The 25112-nt window shown below is 37.6% G+C and overlaps 1 protein-coding gene across 1 annotated transcript; it reads right to left on the minus strand.

Moving 5' to 3' along the window:
- Positions 1–2930: 2930 nt before the first annotated feature.
- On the minus strand, positions 2931–23891 carry spop (speckle type BTB/POZ protein). The gene is made up of 10 exons (XM_062055698.1): positions 23763–23891; positions 18573–18776; positions 15436–15557; positions 15210–15361; positions 15007–15134; positions 12510–12687; positions 12379–12434; positions 12174–12296; positions 10803–10945; positions 2931–6296 (listed from the first exon to the last, which is right to left on the minus strand). The coding sequence occupies exons 2-10, from the start codon at positions 18648–18650 to the stop codon at positions 6152–6154; spliced, it is 1125 nt and encodes a 374-aa protein (XP_061911682.1). The 5' UTR covers positions 18651–18776; positions 23763–23891; the 3' UTR covers positions 2931–6151.
- Positions 23892–25112: the final 1221 nt, after the last annotated feature.

Genomic DNA, 25112 nt, shown 5'->3' on the forward strand with positions numbered 1-25112 from the left:
CTGTTTTTATTTACGATATACACAACGTGCCAACTTCACTGGTTTTGGGTTTTGTAGATGTGTTATAAATAACAGCTAATATAGGATATGATGTATATTATTTATGTAGCATATTATTTATGTAGCAGTGGACTGTTAAAACAGCAACAATAAAAAGAGGGAGGATCCTATCCACTGCAACTCAAGTGCATGTGTCGACAGTGTTGGACATACTGTTCTACTTTGAAGGCCTCTCCTATTCCATGACCCCAAAAGACAAATTGCAATGTTACGTGTAGGTGTGTGTGTGTGTGCGTGCGTGCGTGCGTGCGTGCGTGCGTGATTTCTACTGTAACTCTCACACATTAACTGACATTGATAAATTCCCTCCACAATGAGAAGACACAAGATTCATCACTGTCAGAGGCCACAAACGGACCCACAATGGAAGTTGGGGATAAAAGGAGAGAAACATGAGCCTTTTCATCGCCGACAGCTCGTTTCATGTTAAATGAGAACTGTCCTGTTTAACTGTTTGCACTTGGCTTGTTCAGTGCTGAGCGTATGGCAAGAGAGAAGATTCAAGTCACACTTCTAGTGTCAACACTTCCTTATTTTCTTGGAAAGTAAAATAAGATAGATACAGTGTAAATATCATTCATTAAATGGTATACAAATAAAACATACAAATGATAAATACTTAAATAATAATGTTATCGATAGTAAAATGTGTTGCACACCAAAATATGATCAAATATAACAAAAATATATGTACACATTGCAATTCATTCACGATAGCCCCTTGAGATGCAGCATCTTGTTTTCAAGAGGGTCCTAATATATGTAATGTCTACTTACTCTACAACATTATGACCACCTGCTTCTTATTTTTTTGTAACTGAAAGAAAAAAAAACGGATATATGCATACAAATTTTTAAAAAACTTATAATTAATAAATATGTCAATAAATATACATGATTTATTTTAAATGTGTTAAAATAAACATATTACTATATTATATCTACTACTGTATTATTAGGACTACTATTTTCTTAATAAAAGAAAAAAACATGTGCGGATACAAAATTTATAAAATAGCATCGTATGTATTGTATTGTAATGTATTACTGATTGAAAAAGGTATTAAAATAAAACGTGTAAAAATTTTAATACAGTATAGATAGCATAAAATATGTCTACTGGAGATTTAGTAAAATATATAAACACAAGAAATGACACAAAAGAAAAAGATAAATAAAAAATAAATAATAATTAATATATTATTGATTTAAAAATGTGTTAAAATATCAAACATACCACCTGCTTCTTATTAATTAAAAACAAATATCAACACAAGAATAGATACAAATAAAAAAGGTAATTAATAAACACATTGACTGGAATATTGACATTTATTGTTTTTAGTTTAATGACATTTTACAAACATAATAAAATTATTATCTTTGTAAAGGCATACTTTTTGTTTCAGCTCTTGGTACCACATGAAGAAGCAGGTGTACCTAATGCTGTGGCACAGCCTGTATTATACATGTAATGCCGCTGCCATCTACCGGTGAAACGTAGAAACTACCCCCATTTTGCTCAAATTTAGAGTAACACAAGCTAAGATACTTAAAGTGTATTTTGAGTATTTTTTTTTTTCAAGGCAATTTTTATTTTATCATAATCTTTAAGTATCATACAATACAGTATTAGTTTAATCAGGGTGAAGCCAGAATATTTTGTATAGCTTTCTGGCCACTAGATGGGGCAATCACATCTCTTTTTTTTGCTTGTGTGAGTTTTGATTGATTGAAACTTTAATTAGTAGATTGCGCAGTAGAGTAAATATTCCGTACAATTGACCACTAAATGGTAACACCCGAATAAGTTTTTCAACTTGTTTAAGTCGGGGTCCACGTTAATCAATTCATGGTAAAGGGTAATGAGAGTATAGGTTTTAAATATCTACAGTAGTAAGTGAGAGTTCCTCATTCTGCCATTTTGTGAAATGAAAATGGTTTTTTGTATCACAAAGTATGCGTGGCTCAGACTTAAGAAATGTGGCTCAGATGACGTTGAAGTGATGTGGACAATGGAACCATATACTTGCCATGTGTGGCTGCGAATACGATGGAGATCCACCTCGAGCGCCAAAGCGTGGCCCATCCAAAAGGGTATAAGACATCTAACTGCCGGGTAGGTAATAACTGGACAGAAGACAACAAGAAAGTGATGTCATGTAATTATGATCCCTCCAGGAGACGTGGTCAGGAGCAGATGCAGAGATTGCTCACCTGGAGGAGTTACAAACCATGTCAAGGTGGTTTGGATCCGCAAGGTTTTCTAAAGCAATGGTGCATCAGGTCTTTCTGGAAAACAACTCACAAAAGTCTCACTTTTAGTACCTTTCTGACAGTGTTGTTTGGCAAGGTAAAAAGACACATTTGTAGTTGGGAAAAGACAGCTATAAAAAAAAAAAAAATCACAAATGGCATCCCACAGTTCTGTTCTAAGGGCCTTTCATTTTATGATTAATTGAATGGTTAACATCTGTATTTAAATTGACATTTTAAACAACTATAACCCCTCAGTCAAAAAGCAGATGCACACAAATGTTTTGATACTTTAATTTAGTTAAATAATAATTAAAACCAATCATGTTTGTAAATGCAGTAATTTTTTTTTATACAATATTGGATCTCAGGTTGGTGTGTAACTCCGTTGGGTTAAAACTTGAATTTTCAGTTTAGCTTTGCGGCAAAGTTACATGTTGTACCACATTATATTCAATCAAAAACATTTAAATAAAGTAAAACATATATATATGCAAAGTGCCTGCAAATATCACATAATCCTAAATTTAAGAAAAAAAATCATAATTGTTGCATTTGTACAATTGCACAATGCAAACGACTGTACTGCTAATGGTGTTTTAATACTTAGCAAAATGCGGTCCTCATTTTAAATTCCGTGCTACAGTATTTCGTGCTTATAGATTACTAACACTGTACAGAACAAAGGAGAACTAGTTTTGTGAGTGCGTCGGAACAATACTACGTATCGTTCGGTTTACTACTACACCTACACTGTTGTTGTTCTTGGTTGACTTTTTAATCTCCATTACAGTGCATCTGGAAAGGATTCACAGCACTTCGCTTTTTCCACATTTTGTGATGTTACAGCTATATTTTTAATACATTTGCATAAATAAATAAAAACTCTAATTGTCATTATGTGTTATTGTGTGTAGAATTTTGAGGACAAAAATTAATTCATTCTATTTTGCTGTAACATAACATGTTGTGAATACTTCCCGAAATGCACTGAATGTCTATAGCATGAGGCAGACTCTTCTGAAGGCAGCGCACCAAAAAAACAAAACCTCAAAGTAAAAAGTGGAAGTGAAATCAAACATTGTAAAATGCACAGTTGTAGGAACAGAATTTGTATTTGACCCGACGACCACCTGTACTGAAAATTAGTTTTATAAGAAGTCTCACACAGGCAAAATATGTTTGAGCAGGTTAAAGGCAGGATTAGACCATTTTTTTTGTAAAAAGAAAAGTTAAAAAAAGACATTTCATTCAATAAAAAATAGTTGTGGTTTATTCTTTTGGGAACAAAAAAAGGCAACAACTAAGTGTCACTTCTCATAAACGGACAATATCTACAGAAAAGAAATGACAAGGGCTCCTTCTAACCAAATCACCAATTTTTTCCCACTTGCAAAGAACAAAGAGAACTTTAAAAAAGGAACCTATGATGATTCTCCCCTTTTCTGACTCACTAATGTTGTTACAATGTTGGATACGCGTGTAAAACAATGTCAAAGTGTCAAATCATAAGGTTCAGGCATTGTTTTTTTTATAAAAATGGGCCATTTGTGATGTCACAGATTGACGGACATAATTATATTGGCATCCTAAAATTTACTGCCAAATCAAGACTGCTGCCAGGAGCCTTGTGTGTAATTCCTTCTCAGCTGCAGCCATCTCATCTGCTCTGATGTCTACAAAATAAATACTTCATTGTTTAATTGTCCACCACATTTTACACGGCAGTTTTGTCAACATGGGTCAAGTATGAAACTGGATTAGCCGCTAAAGAGACGAAAAAGGCGGCACAATCGCAACATCATTACTTGGTTTCAGTGACCAAAAAGAGAAGTATTGTTTTTATCAAATCGTGGCATGCAGTGAGATACAGTAAATGGCTGCCTCTGCACATTAGGTCTGCATCAATACACTAGCATTTTAAAACCTTGCAGAAAACATCTATTATCATGAGCATCTATCTGAAAGAAAATGTGTTGTTTATTTACAGCACTGCGGTCAACCAAAGTTGTTGTAATGTGCTACAAAATATTAATAACGATTGACTTGACAAGGTGTACATAATATTATGACCGGTGGATCTATATGCTGTTTATGAAGTCTATTTTCGCCCATGTCTGGGAAAAAAACTAAGCAGCGGTGATGTTTGTCCTCAAGATATATTTACCGTATTTTTCGGACTATAAGTCGCAGTTTTTTTCATAGTTTGGCCGGGGGTGCGACTTATACTCAGGAGCGAATTATGTGTGAAATTCTTAACAAATTACCGTAAAATATGAAATAATATTATTTAGCTCATTCACGTAAGAGACTAGATGTATAAGATTTCATGGGATTTAGCGATTAGGAGTGACAGATTGTTTGGTAAACGTATAGCATGTTCTATATGTTATAGTTATTTGAATGACTCTTACCATAATATGTTACATTAACATACCATGCACGCTCTCAGTTGGTTATTTATGCGTCATATAACGTACACTTATTCAGCTTGTTGTTCACTATTCTTTATTTATTTTAAATTGCCTTTCAAATGTCTATTCTTGGTGTTGGGTTTTATCAAATAAATTTCCCCAAAAAATGCGACTTATACTCCAGTGCGACTTATATATGTTTTTTTCCTTCTTTATTATGCATTTTCGGACGGTGCGACTTATACTCCAAAAAATACGGTATACAGTGTACATTTTCAAAAGATAAATTGATACTTTTGGAGAGGGTGGGTTTTATTCGCAATCTAAAGCGAAGGCCTCCACTCAAGAACCGTTTGCAGAAAGCAGGTTATAAAAGTGCCTGTAGAGAAATGTTGAGCATGTCCAAAAGGTATTATCTACACCACCAGGAAGTGTGTTCAGTGTAGATTAGAATCATCATAGGTCCTCTTTAATACATTTATTTTGTGTGGGGTTTTATTGTTGTTTTCACATTCTGTCTCATTTGAACAATAAAACGTGTTCATTTAATTTGAAGTTCCTTGCAGCCGTCACGCCTGCAAACAAAAGTTCATGTAATTTGGAAAATAAGTATTTGGGGAAAAAGATGCTACTATAGCTCACGTGACTGAATGTTTTTTTTCTTGACCACAGTCCCCATGGATTGGCTCTCAAGGCCCACATCGACACAACACACAGTTGTTTGTGTTGCAGTTTGGGACTTTCTTTCTATTCCGAAATGAAAACGGATACAATTGAGGCAGCGGTATGAACACACACGTGTGTGTTGTGCACGCTGATAAAGCATCTTTAAAGGGTTTGCTTGTCCTGCGTGGTCCAAATGGGTCTGCAGTTAGTCCATTAGGTGATAGCCTACTACTTTGTTTGATTGTTCTGGTGGCGGGGAGGGAAAGACCTGTGGATTTATTTAGTGCAATGTTTCCCAAATTGCTTTGGGGAAATAAGTTTCATGATTTTTCTGCATTTGCCTAGCCCTTTAACCAGTCCTTGAATCCCTCCTGTCCTTGAATGTCTAATTGTTAAAGACCTTGTCTGTCCTCCACATTTCCAGCTCTTGCCTTTTTTGTGTCCAAGTTCTACCTCCTGAAGGATTTTTCACGAATGGGGGGAGGGAAAAGAGCACAAGGTCCCACCTTGCTGTTGAAAAAGTGCATTTTGTTTCTTTTCTTTTTCGATTCTGTAAACGACAAATATCCACTTCACAAGTCAGTCCCTTCTTCCCTCCATCTAAATACAGCAGGTTCTGGATCGCGGGGCAGAAGAGGGCTGTAGGTAGTGTAGTAGATAACAGCAAAAGGGAAATGTCTTCCATATTGTGGACCCTAGGGAGGGGGCAACAGGGTATATTTGAGTGATGCGTGTTTTTACGACATGGAGGTCCATTAGGATTGTTTGAGGCGCTTGCGCGGAGGTCCGAGAAAAGGGCACTGGGCCGACGCTAGCGAGCGGTACGCTTCAGCCACAAGGTGCGGATGAGACGCGACCATGGATTTCCAGCCTGCCGTCTCCATAACCTCTGCAGCGTGGCTGGAGGGTGAAGGAGGGAAGTAAAAACAGAGTGGGGATAAAGTACACCATTCAAGTGGTTGCATACAAAATAGAAGAAATCTCTCTGGAAAATCACACACATTCTGATTGTTGTCAGCTAATGATAGCGATTTGGAAAAGTTTAGCAACTAATGTTAGCTATCATTGAATGTGTACAGGTGGGTATGTGTGTACGAGACAGCCACAGCCAAGAACAATTTGAATTCAATATAATTAGTAATTGTGAAACATACAGAATAAAAAATACATGTTTTTTCAAACCAGGGGTTTTCAACCTTTTTAGACCTCAGGACCCAACTTTTCCACTACAGAGGAGCCCGGAGCCCACTCAAATACTACCATTGAATTAGTCATCTTAATCTTGATTTAATCATGTTCAATAATTATATCTAACCTACTTACAGTTTACAACCTTGTCAAGTGATATGAAACCAGATGTTAATCACAAAGATTATTATCTATTTACCACATAAACCTTAAGCTTAGGTCAGGCTGATTAGAAAAATAGGTACTTATTAAATATACTGCGTAAGAAAGCACTCATAAATAACTGGTGATAAATACAATTATATACAATTATGTTGTGCTAAAATAAATGAACTAAATTAATAACGAATATGTTTAACTACATTTTCAATATAATTTAAATGCAAACGAAAGTACAGCCTCACCACTTCAGTCATATTTTTTGCGCTTTAAGTACCAGTAGAGTTGAAAAACAAGTTACCTCTATATTGGAGCTATCATCATATATATATATATATATATATATATATATATATATATATATATATATATATATATATATATATATACATACACATATATATATATGTATATATATATATATCTGTTTTATGACACCAGAAAACTTCCAAAGTTTGCGAATAAATAAGATATGGGAACGGCGTGGCGCGGTTGGGAGAGTGGCCGTGCCAGCAACCTGAGGATTCCTGGTTCGATCCCCACCTTCTACCAACCTCGTCACATCCGTTGTGTCCTTGAGCAAGACACTTCACCCTTGCTCCTGATGGGTCATGGTTAGGGCCTTGCATGGCAGCTCCTGCCATCAGTGTGTGAATGTGTGTGTGAATTGACGTCCCACTGGGGTGAGTTTTCCTTGCCCGTATGTGGGCTCTGTACCGAGGATGTCGTTGTGGCTTGTACAGCCCTTTGAGACACTTGTGATTTAGGGCTATATAAATAAACATTGATTGATTGATTGATTGATTGATTGATTGATTGATTGATTGATTGATTGAATGGGTAAATGTGGAAATAGTGTCAAAGCACTTTGAGTACCTTGAAGGTAGAAAAGCACTATACAAGTATAACCCATTTACATAACCCATATGATCAAAATAGTATCAATCTCACGAAGATTCCTTAAGCCATTTTGAGAGATAATGAGGAAGCCAGTCACGTGATCGCGTGATATAAGAGTAAGCACAGATCCCTTCCTCATCAACAACAATGTTAATCAAGCAGACTTTGTGAGAGCAAACAACGATTACTTTTGGAAAAATTATGATCCAGGACTTCATATTTTTGAGCCCGAATACAAAGAGGATGGGCAATAAGTTTTAGAAAGCCGACTGCCACCCGAATGCAGCTTTATTTTGAAACTAGCATCCGCAGCATTGGTAGGTGCTGAACGCACAAACTAACCATATTAAACCATAACAAAATAAACACTTACTATAATATTTCCACTCTTGCTGGGGTGCCGACCAACGGGATGCTCACATAATTCCGTTTAGATGAAGATTAAATCACAATCAAAAAGTTGCTGCAACAGGCTGTTTTTGTGTCTTCTTCACCACCTTGGGGCTGTAAAAGTCCACCAGCCTGTCGGTCCATGGCCACATTTGTGCACATCTCTTTCAATTGTTTGCGTATTTCCAGTAAGACTGATATAATAACATGGTCAGAGTGCAGAAGCATTACTACAATGACGTAGAATCTACGGAAATTACCGAAGGTGTTCGGATCGGAATATTCAAAATTGCTGACTGAATATGTGGCATTTTGTGACATTTTAGAGGGTATTTTCACATACTTTGTGAATTGTGGATACAATTGGATATGGTTTAATGGATACAATGAAACACCAATAAGCATATAAGGTCAACTTGTTTTTCCACTCTAATGTTACTTTTAAAAACTTCCCAATGAATTTCATTCTAGAATTCTTCTGTTTGATATTGTCATTACTGCCACAAGTGGTGGAAAAGTGTATTACAACTGAGTACCACTGCAGCCCATATGAACTACAGCTGAAAAACACATTTTTTGGTGGCTCGAAAGAGGGCACTCGCAGCCCAACAATAGCCGTATGGTTCAGAAACACTCACTACGTTTCCATGCACTAAATTAGTCTGATTTCTCAAATAGTTCAATTTCACACCTACGTGTAAAGTCCCAGGGTCCATGCACACTCTCTAATGCCACTATTGGTCATAGACCGTGTGCCTTCCGTACCCTGGGGGGCGCGTATTTCATTTTAGCGCGGAAGTCACACTCGCAACTGTGGCTCCTTACAAGTTACCACCAGCCAGAGCTGGTACGGGATGTCCGCTGTAATATTGACACAGATTACAAATATTACGAATCTACTGGCTATGCTGATGTTAAATAGCAGACAGCATAAAAAAAATGATCTTAGATTGCGTTCATTCATAAGGCTCTGTGGATTGATAGAATGAGTTTTAAATCCGAAGGAAAAGACCCTCGTGCCCCGGCAGATACTGTTCCGGAATAAGGTTGCTATTGCTCTGTACTATCTTGCCAGTTGTATGGAATACAGAGTTATTGTTAATCACTTTGGAGTGCACAGATGCAGTGTGACGAGGTTTGTGTACGCTTTATGTACGCTTTATTATTTGCCTTGCCCTGCTTAATTTTTTCCCATCTCATAAATTTTAGTTTCTCTTTTTCTACCATCGATTCACTTGAAAATGCTCTGTTCTTTTAATTTGTGAAGTAAATAAACAGTCTACTCTTTATTACAATTGTTGCCTATGTTTTTATTGAATGGTAACTGCTTACGGGTTATATCCCGCGTGTTGAGACTGGCGCAGCGCACACACTCCCTCGAGAAATCTGGTTTCCAATTGCATCATGCAGGTGTCCGACTTTTCAATAACCGATTGTCGAATGCTTGTTTAAAACCAAACTATTTGAGAAATCTGACTAATATAGTTAATTGACACATATTGTTTTAAACCACTAATGGTAACATGAACTGGACGGTGGTGTTTATGATTTGAAAAATATAACTTTGAGCAAGTTGCAGTTCCTTTATTTGCAGTTAATTATACTAAATTACAAAAAAATATGTATTTTTAGTTGAATGCTTTCCACCTAGAATCTTTTAAACTCAAAGCCAAGATTATAACAAAATCTGCATCTACGAGGTCTACATTGATGATCAAAAGTTAAGTGGAGGCATTGATAATTGATAAAAAATGTTACAGATCCATGCCATGCTACGACACTCGGAGAGTATCATTATATATTTTTTGTAGATAAAACCTTTCAAACCGATTTTTGTAATAAAATTATTTAAATTTGCATGTGTAAATTTGTATTTATATATATATATATATATATATATATATATATATATATATATATATATATAATATATATATATATATGTATTTTTATTTTTTTATTTTTTTACATTGTGTAATATATTTTCCACTACCGTCATTGTTTATATTTCCAACAAATATAATTACATACAGTATAAAAGATGGCTTCTATTGATTGAAATGTTTTTGTGAAAAAAAGGTACTATGTTTTTATAAAATTTCTCCATCGTCATTGCTTATATTAATATTTAATTAATCTGTAAATAAATCTTAAATATTTTCTAAAATTGATAAGCATTTTTTTTTTTCAAATCTTATTTTTTGTTTTTGTTTGCAATCTCACTAGCTAGTAAGTGGAATGATTAAAAATAACAAAAGACACTGTGGTTAAAGTTTTTGTCCCGCAGACGTCAGTAAAAATGGTTGGAAATGTAAAAATAAATTGCCTTTCCTTACATTTCTGTGTAAAATTGCATAAAAATTAAAAACACATAAAGCTACTGAGAATCAATGAGCCTGAAATGAACATGAGTGTTCCTCATTCAACCAATACAAATAAGTAGATAATGTTGCCGTTGACCTTTGACGTCTATTAATACACATAGTGAGCAGTGCAGGTTGAGGAAGGGAAACAATGTGTGGGGCTGTGCACGCTGAGACTCATTATCACAAGCTCAGGAGTCAGGTTGCCCCAAACTCTCATCTCTGCAAGCTACGACAAGACGATATCTTACAGGTCGCTTCATGTGTGGACAAAATTTAATTAGTGGCTGTGACAGACACACAAAGCGAGCTGAAGTGAAACTGTGTGACCCAACTCGGGAGAAGAGTGTAACTTTCTGTGTGTGTGCATGTTATTTACTGTGTGTGTGCGTGTGTGTGGACTCACTAGTTGATGAAGTCGACTGCCTGCGTTTTAAGCTGGTCAGCGCTGTGCAGGTCTGCCAGAATTAAGATCTCAGCTGCATTCTCCACCGACAGGCTGGTGCACAGCGCGTCCTCGCACATTACCTTCAATCTTTCTAGAGCGTACTGAGGAGGAGGGAGAATGTGGGGGTGAATGGATGTCGGATTCATCAGTATTCATGTGCTAGTTTCATTGTAGTCTAAAGATCCTCTATTATACAAAATTGACTGTGCAATGGCGTTACAGGCTTTGCTACACATCTTGACATAAAGCTCTGCTACCATCTGTTAGTCCGCAACAAACATGGGAGATGTTTAATTCATGTCTTCCTCTTCAGCGAATACGCTAACCTCGCCTGATGTTACTGTTAAAATTTGATTGCAGGGTTAGCACTGTAGCTCACATAGCTAGGCTAGTGTTAACGTGTTGTGGCTTCCTGTCCCACTCCTTATTCTTGTTGTTGAATGTGATGTATGGCTTATTTTATGTTAGATAAGTGCAAAGTTACAGTGTACACTACATGTAAAAAGTGGATAAATGTTTCAGTAGCATTAAATCTGCAAACAAAACAGTGCTAACTAAAAGCACTTTTAAACTGTGTGGATTTTGGCCAACCAGAGGTGGGAAAAAGATTGGTTCTTCAATGAATCACGATCGGAATGCAGACGATTCTGAATTGATGGACAAATAGACAAATGTCCGAATATCAATTATTTTTGTATGTAAAGTAATAGAGACGCTTCTAAAGCTCTAATGCAGACACTCTGAGGGATAAGCTATGCTAGTCACGGCGCTTAACTAGCTTAAATGTGAAGTAAGGAAACAACAAAAGAGTAATAAATGCTTTGTACACTTCAAACGAAGTCAGACTGGGACTACGTTACAGCAGAGAGTAACCGGCCAAAGTGAGAATTAGAAAGTAGATGAATAAGTCCAGAGAGAGAATAATATTCACACTTTCAGCCATAAATATGAATGAGTTGATAAACGACACAATTTTACGGTGACTATGGCAAATGTGTCTGGACAGTCCGTGGTGTTAAATCTTTTTTTAAAAGGATTCCATTTCACCAAGAAGCAAAGTTTAAGTATTTTATCACTTAGTAGGCAGCTGCAGTTCTCACGTATCTAGCCACACACACACACACACACACACACACACACACACACACACACACACACACACACACACACACACACACACACACACACACACACACACACACACACACACACACACACACACACACACACACACACACACACACACACACACACATTTTTTTTTATAGAATCAAAAAGTCCCACCTCCATAGCCAACACACAATAAATACACTATTGAAAGGACCTTACTTTGTCAGCTGCAGCCAGCAGGTCGTCTGCCATCTTGTCCAGGTTGGGAGCCTTGTCAGTGTAAATGAAGCACATCATCTCTTTGAACACCTCAGGTTCCACGTCGTTGATTTCCACGCGGTTCTGATAAAGGAAGATAAGTGGTGATGGACAGGGTGCTTTAAATGTTTGCAAACTGTAACTCAATAGCAACATTACGACACACCTTTTTGCTCTCCTCCATCTCATGTTCAAACATGGCGCTGAATACAGGAGAGCGTGCTGGAAAGAGATGATAAAGGAATTGTGGGACTTAAGGACTGAATAAACATGGAGAGAGAAAGACCATGTTGCTACCTGCCAGGATGGCTTTGTGGGCCTGAAACTCCTGCCCGGCCACACACAACGAACAGTCTGTGAAGCGGGAGTTCTCCCATAAGCCCCCGAGCTCGTCGGCCAGTCTGCAGTCGGGAACCTTTACCATGTTCATGGTGTTCTGGCCAGATATGTTGACTGAGTCCTGCACCACACTCACCTAAAACAACCACACAGGCAACTCAGAAACGGCAACAAAGCAAGATTTGAACACAAACACAATTTCGAAGTTTAATTCGTATAATATTGTCTGGGGATGTGTGATATGTCCTAAAATCTAAATCGGGATAAATATCACAGCCTACTGCAATAACAATAGATTTCACAATATGTTATTTGGTATGTAAATGATAATAGAACCATTTCAAAACAGGTTACAAGGGCTCTTAATTTAGCTGCTAATATATTGTGTCATTTTCTGTTGTATGAATCTGTCAAAACTATTATTAATCTCTTTATTAATTTACCGTTAAAGGCCTACTGAAACCCACTACTACCGACCACGCAGTCTGATAGTTTATATATCAATGATGAAATCTTAACATTATAACACATGCCAATACGGCCGGGTTAACTTATAAAGTGACATTTTAAATTTGCCGCTAAACTTCCGGTTCGAAACGCCTCTGAGGATGACGTATGCGCGTGACGTAGACCGGCGAACACGGGTATGCCTTCCACATTGAAGCCAATACGAAAAAGCTCTGTTTTCATTTAATAATTCCACAGTATTCTGGACATCTGTGTTCGTGAATCTGTTTCAATCATGTTCATTGCATTATGGAGAAGGAAGCCGAGCAAGCAAAGAAGAAAGTTGTCGGTGCGAAATGGACGTATTTTTCGAACGTAGTCAGCCACAACAGTACACAGCCGGCGCTTCTTTGTTTACATTCCCGAAAGATGCAGTCAAGATGGAAGAACTCGGATAACAGAGACTCTAACCAGGAGGACATTTCACTTGGATACACAGACGCCTGTAGAGAACTGGGACAACACAGACTCTTACCAGGATTACTTTGATTTGGATGACAAAGACGCAGACGTGCTACTGTGAGTATGCAGCTTTGGCTTTTTTTTGCGTATGTACGTAACTTTTTAAAAATATATAAGCTTTATGAACCTTGGGTTAGGTGAACGGTCTTTTGGGCTGAGTGATTGTGTGTGTTGATCATGTGTTTGAATTGTATTGGCGTGTTCTATGGAGCTAGGAGCTAGCAGAGGAGCTAGGAGTTAGCATAACACGTACCGTACCGTACGTGCGCGTCACGTACGTAACTTTTTAAAAATATATAAGCTTTATGAACCTTGGGTTAGGTGAACGGTCTTTTGGGCTGAGTGATTGTGTGTGTTGATCAGGTGTTTCAATTGTATTGGCGTGTTCTATGGAGCTAGGAGCTAGCAGAGGAGCTAGGAGCTAGCATAACAAACACGCAGGTGTTATTATGCAGGATTAATTTGTGGCATATTAAATATAAGCCTGGTTGTGTTGTGGCTAATAGAGTATATATATGTCTTGTGTTTATTTACTGTTGTAGTCATTCCCAGCTGAATATCAGGTACCGTGAGTATGCAGCCTTGGCTGCTAAACATTCGATAACTTGACCGTATGTGCGCGTCACGTACGTAACTTTTTAAAAATATATAAGCTTTATGAAGCTTGGGTTAGGTAAACGGTCTTTTGGGCTGAGTGATTGTGTGTGTTGATCAGGTGTTTGAATTGTATTGGCGTGTTCTATGGAGCTAGGAGCTAGCAGAGGAGCTAGGAGCTAGCATAACAAACACGCAGGTGTTTTTATGCAGGATTAATTTGTGGCATATTAAATATAAGCCTGGTTGTGTTGTGGCTAATAGAGTATATATATGTCTTGTGTTTATTTACTGTTGTAGTCATTCCCAGCTGAATATCAGGTCCCACCCGACTCTCACAGCATCTTCCCTATCTGAATAGCTTCAACTCCCCACTAGTCCTTCACTTGCACTTTACTCATCCACAAATCTTCCATCCTCGCTCAAATTAATGGGGAAATTGTCGCTTTCTCGGTCCGAATCTCTCTCACTTCATGCGGCCATCATTGTAAACAATAGGGAACTTTGCGTATATGTTCAACTGACTACGTCACGCTACTTCCGGTAGGTGCAAGCCTTTTTTTTATCAGATACCAAAAGTTGCAATCTTTATCGTCGTTGTTCTATACTAAATCCTTTCAGCAAAAATATGGCAATATCGCGAAATGATCAAGTATGACACATAGAATAGATCTGCTATCCCCGTTTAAATAAAAAAAATTCATTTCAGTAGGCCTTTAATAACTGGTTAATTTCTGTTGTGACATGGTTCTATCTACACTTATGTTAAAATATAATATGATTTACACATTAGTTTTTTTAAAACCTGTTTGTATATGGACTTACAACATCATGTATCACCCCTGTGCATTACTACCAGTACCAAAATGATCTTTAGACGGCGTCGGCATACCTCACAGAAGAGTGTGAGCTTGTCGTCAGGTAGAAGACCGTTGGCTTCATCTAGGAGGAAGTCTCTTCGAATGAACTTTTTAAACCCCCAGTCTTTACCCTGCACGAAGCGATACGCCCTCTGGCTTTCTGTACATTGTCAGAACATACAGATGATCAGAACAGTATAGGTCCATGTTAAAGTTCTGACTCCATTTGACTCACCCATGGCTTTGGTCTCCTCTCCCTTGGCGTTGAGGATGGAGAACTTGAACTTGGCTCGGACCTCGGCCTTCGGACAGCTGACCAGCAGCAGGTAGAGTGACAGGTAGTCTTTGCTCTCCTCGTCCAGGCCTTTAGGATTGACGCGCAAACACCTGCAGGAGGCGCGGGGTGCAGGTGTTAATCAAGCAGAATATTATCAGACTCTGCAGCACCAATGACCACTCACCACTTCAGCTTGTCATTGGCTCCTGAAGAGAAAGTGGAGCTCTTGATGACCTCGCCCATCTCCTCGCGACAAAAGCTGAAGTTGTTGATGGTCCACATGTACGAGAACTTCACGACTTTGATCTGCAAACAGAGCAAAAAGACAAATGCAGTCGTGTAGAAAGAAGATTTAAATACAATACACTGGGCTTTTTTCACTCTAACATAGAATATGCAAACGGTTTCTATGTTATATCAAACAGCAAATGAGCAAACAATAAGGAAATGTGCATTGGAAGGGTTTATATACTCTCGGTTGCAATGAAAAAGTAGGCGATTGTCATTGCCGGTTAATGCATTTCATTGCTGATTCCCCCTGGCTGACACTATTTATTTTTAGTCCCTCGGCTGACAAGCAGCCATAAGCTAATCATGCATCTCCAATAGGGTTGTACGGTAAACCGGTACTAATAAAGTACTGCAGTGCAAATTAATAAAAAACGATCCTAAACTGCCTTTGAAAAATACTGGTACTTTTTTTCATCCGCATGCTGCTGTGTGCCGGTGTTGTACAGAGCCATGGCGCATGATGTTGAGTGTGTCAAAACACACACACAAAGGCGCATACAAGCAAGCAGAAACAATGTGGAGAAAAAGAATGGCAAAAACTACTAGTTAATAAAGAGGGTGCGTGGAGCGTAAAATGGAGGTATCGTTAATGTGTTTTACCTGCTCTATGTCTTATCTGTGTAGTTTTATCCATAGTATTGTCGTTAGTATTTACTAATGGTTTTATTTTTCTTAAAACACATACCAAGAGTGGCAACTATAAATCATGAAGCATTTAACAAAATGTCTATAAAGCTTTCTATTCTATTCTAACCTAATCCTAAATTATGGCAAGCTATATGTAATATATACACTTGTAAACTATTCTTTGAGTGCAACAAGAAAAGCCCAATGTGTTTAATGCCTTTTAATTTTTATTTTAACCTTCTAAAATTGTTCTTTCGGTGCAATAGGAAACATGTTTAATGTATTGTAAGATTTTCTGTTTAAATTAAGCCAATATTGGTACTAGGGATGCAACTAACGATTAATATGATAATCGATTAATCTGTCGATTATTACTTCGATTAGTCGATTAATAATCGGGTAAAAGAGACAAACTCCATTTCTATCCTATCCAGTATTTTATTGAAAAAAAAACAGCATACTGGCACCATACTTATTTTGATTATTGTTTCGCAGCTGTTTGTAAATGTTGCAGTTTATAAATAAAGGTTTATTAAAAAAATAAAAAAATAAAATATTTTTTTAATTAAAAAAATAAATAAAAAAATAACTCTGCGCATGCGCATAGCATAGATCCAACGAATCGATGACTAAATTAATCTGAAACTATTTTAATAATCGATTTTAATCGATTTAATCGATTAGTTGTTGCAGCCCTAATTGGTACGTAGCTTGTAAAATGGAGGTATCGTTTACAATGTGTGTTTTACCTGCTCTATCATTTAATATAATGCTAACAAAGCTTTTTTATTGTATTCTAATCTAATTCTTGATTATGGCAGACTATATGTAATATGGAAAATCGTAAATTGTTCTTTGAGAGCAACAAGAAAAACAATGTGTTTAATGCCCTTTAATTTATATTTTAACCTTCTAAAAGTGTTCTTTTTAGTGCAATAGGAAACATATGTTTATTGAATTCTAAGATTTTCTGTTAAAATAAAGGTAAAATTGACACTTTTCCGTAGTTCCCTTTATTTGGAAAAGTATCGATATATGTTTTGGGACCGGTACCAAATTATTGGTATCGGGACAACCCTAATACATACAGTAATATATATATATATACTACCGTTCAAAAGTTTGGGGTCGCATTGAAATGTCCTTATTTTTGAAGGAAAAGCACTGTACTTTTCAATGAAGATAACTTTAAACTAGTCTTAACTTTAAAGAAATACACTCTATACATTGCTAATGTGGTAAATGACTATTCTAGCTGCAAATGTCTGGTTTTTGGTGCAATATCTACATAGGTGTATAGAGGCCCATTTCCAGCAACTATCACTCCAGTGTTCTAATGGTACAATGTGTTTGCTCATTGGCTCAGAAGGCTAATTAATTGATGATTAGAAAACCCTTGTGCAATCATGTTCACACATCTGAAAACAGTTTAGCTCGTTACAGAAGCTACAAAACTGACCTTCCTTTGAGCAGATTGAGTTTCTGGAGCATCACATTTGTGGGGTCAATTAAATGCTCAAAAATGGCCAGAAAAAGATAACTTTCATCTGAAACTCTACAGTCTATTCTTGTTCTTAGAAATGACGGCTATTCCACAAAATTATTTGGGTGACCCCAAACTTTTGAACGGTAGTATATATATATATATATATATATATATATAGTTTTTATTTATTTATTTATGAAACAGACGTTTTTGTTAACATGTTAAAAGGTGTATAATAAAAATACAAGCATGTTTAACACAGATTCCTTTCTTTCAAGAAGACAAGAATATAAGTTGGTGTATTACCTCATTCTGATGACTTGCATTGACTGGAATCAGACAGGATTCACAGTCCTGCTGATAACTTCCACATTTTCGAATTGACATTGTGGAGGCGAAAAAAAAGTCCTCCTTTCTGTCCAATACCACATGAAAGTGGCTGGTTTTTGGCACCTTTTTTGTCCAGCTTCCATACTCGTGTCCGTCACAAGAAATACATTGACGGCAAACTCCTAGCTTGCTAGCTTGAGTGCGCTAGCTTTCTGAGACTCCTGTTTTCTTAGCTCAGGCAGGATGTAGCAGCACTTTTATTGTGAAGACAGGAACTTGGCGGTCAGTCCTCAGGCTTTTGACAACTGTTGAAATAAAAAGTGTTTCTCGCCTTCCTGCTGGTCGTTTTAACTTAATACGGAGCTCGCAGCAGCCAGCGACATCTCACAACATCCTCAAAAGCTGTGAATGTCAATCAAGTGAAGTCATTGTAAAGATTGTTAATCGCTAATTTTTCGGTCCATTTTTTAACGACTGACACACCCTTCACGATTGACCGGTAGCTCGCCATCAACCTAATGGGCACCCCTGGTCTAGATGGGTCTGATATGTCGAACACTTGATGGACAGATGAATGGTGACTTTACCTGCGTGTAGCACCAGCTCTCAGCCACTGGCCCGCTGGACATTTCCGCCGGGGGAGGGGGACTCGGGACTCTTGACATTGCCAGCGTGACAGAAGGTGTTGGTTTCACGTTGAGGTTGAGGAGGGATCTGTCGTTTACACTCGTCAAAGCTTGGTCCAAAACTCCATCTGCATCAGAACCAGCGGGACGGAAGTGTTTGGCCTCCTACAGACAATTAGTAGAATCTTTATACAGCTTCACAGCCATCCTTTTAAGAGCTGTCTACATTCTGTACAGCCGCCATTGCCAAGATTGAGTACAAATGGCAGAAAGTCAGTTAAAAGTTAAGTGTAAAGCCCGCCCAAATAGGAATGAAAAATGGCCGATTGCCAGTGGCGCACACTACAGGACGAGTTGAGATGGAGGTAAGTCTACTTTTAACCCACACAGTGAGATGTATTAACACATTAGAGAAAAGGTAGGAGAATAGCGCAGGGGAGACCGGGGTTGGTTGTCTCACTTTTTACTCTAGTGTAAATTGCTCATCATCAAAAAATCTTTCAGTGATCATTCCTACATTAAAGGGGTCATATTATGATTTTTATTTCCATTTAAAACACTTTCTTGCGGTCTACAGTACATAACATGTAAAGATGTTTTTTTTGGTCAAAATTTTGCGTAGATTATGTTTACAGACCATTTTCCAGCTGCTTTCTTTCTAGCTAACTTGTCAGGATGCGCCGTTTTGTTGGTGTTCTTTTTTACATGCCTTTACTGTCTTCTCCCAGTCATCCATGTTGTAGTTTTAGCGCTTCCATAAAGAGTCTACTGAAAGATTAAGTTCGGACTATACGTTACTTTGTATTAGGAATGACAACAGTGGAGGATGTAGGCGCATGTACGAGCCAATCTGCACCAGGATAGAGACAAAGAAGGAGTTTATTGACTACAGCACGAACTATAATGGCAGCCTCGCGCAAAGCACTTGGGTAAATTTCTACCATATATGGAGATATCCGCTAACATAAGAATTGGGGGAAAACATCACTAATGGGGAACATTTCAAACAAAAAAATTTCGGGAATTATGCAGATCTCAAAACAGAAAAACAGGTACCAATAGGTAAGAACAGTTGGTTTTGCATTATAGGTCCCCTTTAAATTAAAACCTTAGGTGTTGGCTTTAAATGTGTACACTTCTTATTTAACTTATTGTTAAAAAAAATAATAAACAAACCATCAAAGACACACTGAGGCACAACTAAATTTTAAAGTTTAATTGTACGGACAAGATGGCAAATACATAATTTAATGCTGCTTGGAGTGCCCGGAAGTTTAAATATGCGGACATAGTTTGCGCACTGCGGCGTTAAAAGAGCAATTTCAATGTCTTGCATGTATAACACACAAAAAAATTAACGTTATAGTAAGCAGAAAAATCCTTATTTTAACTATTTTCTGTTAAATACACATTGAAGCTATAAAATGTTTTTGATCTGATTAACTGGTTAATCGAACAAACTAATCGATAGCTGGATTACTAAAATAAACGATAGTTGCAGCCCTATAAACTATAGTTTGGCCTTCACACTGTTTTGTTGTAGACCCGTTTTGTAAATGTCTGGGAGACAAATACTGAGGAGCTGAATAGTTTCAATTTGACATTAAAACACAAAAAGTCCTTTCACATTAAGTTCAGTCATCTTACTTTAAGGTGATGATAGAGCTGCAATAAATTAACAAACAGCGACGCTTATACACTACACCACAGGTGTCAAACATCAATTGGTGTGGCTCCCGAAAGCGTGGAAATAATGTGTAAATAAAGTACCTTATCTTTTCCTAATAATGTTTTACAAAAATAAATGTACTGTGAACAATTACATATATTTACACTTTAATCATCTCTAATAATAAAACAAAATATATCATCATACATTTCAAAACAATGTTTAATGTTCAAATAAAGATAAATACTTAAATATCTGCTTGACTGATGATTTCAAATCAAGTAATCCAACAAACTGTTCATGTAAAAATTTTACAGTAAAATCCACTTAGAATATAGAGTAATAATACACTACAAAACACAACAACCGTAGATTATACAGTATAAAAAACCTTGCATGAATGTTTACGTAAAAAAAACAGTGGTACTGTTTTCCATCCCATTTAATTTAATTCCATGTATTTTTTAATTTTATATGCTGTAAAAAAAATAAAAATAAACTGCAAATATTACGGTAAAATTTTGGCAAATGAGCTGCCAGTTTTATACAGTACAATTTAAAGATTTGGTTTTGTACAGCGTATGTAAAAAAAAGAGACAATTATACACGTTTTATATATACACATTTATATTCATACTGTATATTATTCACTGTTAAAAGCGGCTCTCTGAGGGCAACCATAACTGCGATGTGGTCCTCAATGAATAAGAGTTTGACACGCCTGCACTACACACAATTTAGTCATTCCAGTAACACCCATTAAACACCACTTGGTGACCGTATCTCTGTTTAATGTAAAATTGACTTTGCAATAATGTTCTACCAATAACTACTCCCAAAAAGTTAAGGGTATTAGGCTTCTGGGTACAACTTAAGAACTTAAAATTTCTAGCAAATAAGCTGCTACTGTTTGCTAACAGCAAGACTTTATAGTCATTGACGACCAACAGAAAGGGCATAAAGAGGCTTCTGCTCACAGTGTATGCAAAGGAGGAGGACGTGGAGGATTTAGCATGAAGCAAAATGATGAAAAGGATTGTATATTATTGAAAATGTTATGTAAGATTGGTGATTTGGAACAGCACAAGCGCATAAATAACATTTGTGACGAGTCTTCACATTACACGCAGGCCGTATGCCAGGGAAGCTGACAACAAAAGGAGACCAAAGCAATGTTACTTCAACACTGCCATAAATTGACAACATTCTACAATCAAATGGGGAGTATTTGGATGTCATCAATGTCTTTTACAGACAAAAAAAAACTAAGTGGCATAAATGAGACAGAGAAGCAGGCTGAAATTGGGCTGCCAAAAAAGCAAGTGACTTAAAGTGGACTTTTATGCAAAACTAAATTTTCTTACCTATTGGTACCTGTTTTTGTGTATTTGAGATATGCATAAGTCTCAGAAATTTGAAATCGAATAAAGTTTTATAAAACAATCTTGCCTTCCTTCCCACTTCCTCCAAAGGAGCTGTTTGGAATTTGCCAAATTTGTGACGGTTTTCCTAGTTGAGACGTCAGCGGATAGACAATACATTTACCCGAAGAGCTTTGCCATTGCAGTCTGACATTGTTGGTTCCTCCTTCTTCTCTACCCCCCGCATCCCACCCCCCGGATTGTAAATAATGTAAATAATTCAATGTATATACTCCGATGATGATTAACTTGTGTGATGACTGTATTATGCTGATAGTATATATGATTAATGTTAACTCCGACTTAAAGTTGAAAAACTTATTCGGGTGTTACCATTTAGTGGTCAATTGTACGAAATATGTACTGTACTGTGCAATCTACTAATAAAAGTCTCAATCAATCAATCAATGTATATAGTGTCATGTACATAGTGTATATACCCACCCCCTCCGCCCCATTTTTTGTATATATTGTTTTTCAAATCACCTGACATGTGTACTGTGTATATGTACATCATTTATCCATATTTTTACGTTATTTTATTATATACAAGTTACAGGTTATATATCTTTTATTATTGAATGTTAAGTTAAAGTACCAATGATTGTCACACACACACTAGGTGTGGCGAAATTATTCTCTGCATTTGACCCATCACCCTTGATCACCCTCTGGGAGGTGAGGGGAGCAGTGAGCAGCAGCGGTGGCCGCGCCCAGGAATCATTTTTGGTGATTTAACCCCCAATTCCAACCCTTGATGCTGAGTGCCAAGCAGGAATTGATTGATTGATTGAGACTTTTATTAGTAGATTGCACAGTACAGTACATATTCCGTACAATTGACCACGAAATGGTAACACCCGAATATGTTTTTCAACTTGTTTAAGTCGGGGTCCACTTAAATTGATTCATGATACAGATATATACTATTATTATATGTTTTTCAACTTGTTTAAGTCGGGGTCCACTTAAATTGATTCATGATACAGATATATACTATTATTATAATACAGTCATCACACAAGATAATCATCAGAGTATATACATTGAATTATTTACATTATTTACAATCCGGGGTGTGGGATGTGGAGGGGGGCGGGGGTTAGGTTTGGTTGATATCAACACTTCAGTCATCAACAATTGCATCATCAGAGAAATGGACGTTGAAACAGTGTAGGACTGACTTGGTAGGATATGTACAGCAATTAGTGGACATAGAGAGAGAGATCAGAAAGCATAAGAACAAGTATCTACATTTGATTATTTACAATCCGGGGAGGTGGGTTGAGGAAGGGGGAGGGTGTTAGTTTAGGGTTGAAGTTGCCTGGAGGTGTTCTTGTAGTGCGGTTTTGAAGGAGGATAGAGAGGTAATGGTCCCATTTTAATGGTATCAAATGTGATGAATATTCAATGGACCACAATGGAAACAAGCCTTTTTGTGCCATCCATTTGCCTTTAAAAAGCATTACATGGATTCAATTCCTTAAGATGTCAATAAACTTCTCGATCAATCAATCAAAACCCACACCAATGACTATGTAAAGATTTGAAATAGTACTAAATAGAACACTGGGCCCTGCATAAAGCTTACACTGCCACATTTGAGCAAACCTAAGTATAATAAACTCGTGTTTTTATGCAAGCTTTAGAAAATACAACATTAATTTGTGTGAATACTTTGTGACAGCTGAGCAGATGTCTAAGAGATGGCAGTAGCAGGTAGTTAACCTGCTAACGCTACACATGTCACCGTTTGAAAAATGCTACATTACAAACTTTGCGAACTCATTAACTTTACTGTGAAGGACAAAACAAAACATTGTGTACTAGTTATCTGTGACAGTGCATCGAGGCGAGCGCTAGCTAGCACGCTAGCTAAAGTCAATCAAGCTAGCTGCCCGCTAGTTAGCCACCTAGCTGCTACTAAGACAACCGAATGGGTTGGCAAAATTGCAACGTTCGCTGGGACGAAGAACACACCGCGACAAGCTCCGTGGTGATGTTTCACTACACTTGTGTGCGTCATTCATTGCATTCGGTGTGGTTTATCGACGCGCTTACCTCTTAGTTGAGCTCGCCAGCTTTCCGGGATCTTCTGTTGTTGTTAGCTTGTTTAAGTGGCAGACCTGAACCGTGTGACGTCATCGAGCACTGGCGTGACGTGCTTGACGCCACAACGTTTTTTTGTTTTTTTTGCTCCAGCATTTTATTTGTTACATTCAAATACGTCACGCAATTACATTTACACCATTAAGACAAAACCGAAAATAAGTCGATTTAATCCTACTTCTACTGATATTAGTGTTGATTCATTCACACCATGTTTACCATGTTGACATTGTTGGTCATTTAAAAATATATTTTTTGACATTATACCAGGAGTCGGCAACCAGGGGCGGATTAAGAAATTTTGGCCCCCTGGGCCTGACATGGTCTTGGCCCCTCAACCCCCCGCGCGTGTGGGCGCACACACACGCACGCACTATGCAAGAAATACTGTATACTGTGAACAGACATGCACACTGTACTGTACAGAAGAGTGCACATACTGCACACACACTATTAGGTATACCACACAGACACTGACAAGCACAGGTTTCACACAGACACAGGGGGAGGGGATAAATGGCCTAAAAATAAACATTTTGGAAAATGATTACGCCCACTTCAGTGATGGTGCATTGGGTCATTTGAGAGATATTATGTATTGGAAGTTGGTAGCTATCATGAAATAAACCCCCCACCCCACCCAAAAAACTAAATCGGACATGATTTTTTCCCCCTTTTCCTCCCTTCTATCATTAAAAATAAAATAATATCTTAGGAAAACACTTTGGCATAACGGCAGCTGTGCAGCAAATTGAGGCTCAAAGTCTGTATCTATTTGTGGTTAAGCTTGAGGAGAAGGAGAAAGGTAAAATGATAACATGCATCGGAGAGCACCACAAAGAAAGGTGTAGGCCAGTTCATGGTACAAGGGCTGCATGCAGGTCAAGATAGCCCATTTCCAAGAATGCTATAGTGGCTGGACAGGCACTGGACATGTCCTGAACTCAGTGTCAGACGTGGCTGCCGAATACTTGGATGAAGTGAAGCAGCTGACAGATCTCATGCTGCCCCATCTGAAGACTGTCCTGGCCAGGCAGAGGATGGATGAGGAGACCTTCCCAATGGACCCTGTCAGTGAACAGGCTAGTAACATTGATGGCACCCCTGTGCACAACATTGGGATGGAGAGACAATGTGGCAAGGTGGACTACAAACTGAAGAAGTTGGGCACACTGAACGCAGTCAATAGGTCAATAATTTTACAGAAGAGCCAGGAGCTTCAGAGGTTTCAAGGCAGCAGCACAAGCAAAAAGGGAGGTTGAACTCAACTGGAGTAAATTCATGAAGGCAAAATTCGAGAGT

This window comes from Entelurus aequoreus, linkage group LG08, assembly GCF_033978785.1.
Source record: "Entelurus aequoreus isolate RoL-2023_Sb linkage group LG08, RoL_Eaeq_v1.1, whole genome shotgun sequence".
Classification (NCBI taxonomy): Eukaryota; Metazoa; Chordata; class Actinopteri; order Syngnathiformes; family Syngnathidae; genus Entelurus; species Entelurus aequoreus.

Excerpts from the sequence above, each read along its gene's own strand:
- spop (XM_062055698.1), bottom strand. The coding sequence starts at position 18,650 with ATGTCAAGAGTCCCGAGTCCCCCTCCCCCGGCGGAAATGTCCAGCGGG. Across the intron at positions 12,435-12,509 it reads CCACAAAGCCATCCTGGCAG|CACGCTCTCCTGTATTCAGC; the intron begins GTAGCAACATGG and ends ATCTCTTTCCAG. Across the intron at positions 10,946-12,173 it reads TGCTGGCTGCAGCTGACAAA|TACGCTCTAGAAAGATTGAA; the intron begins GTAAGGTCCTTT and ends CCTCCTCCTCAG.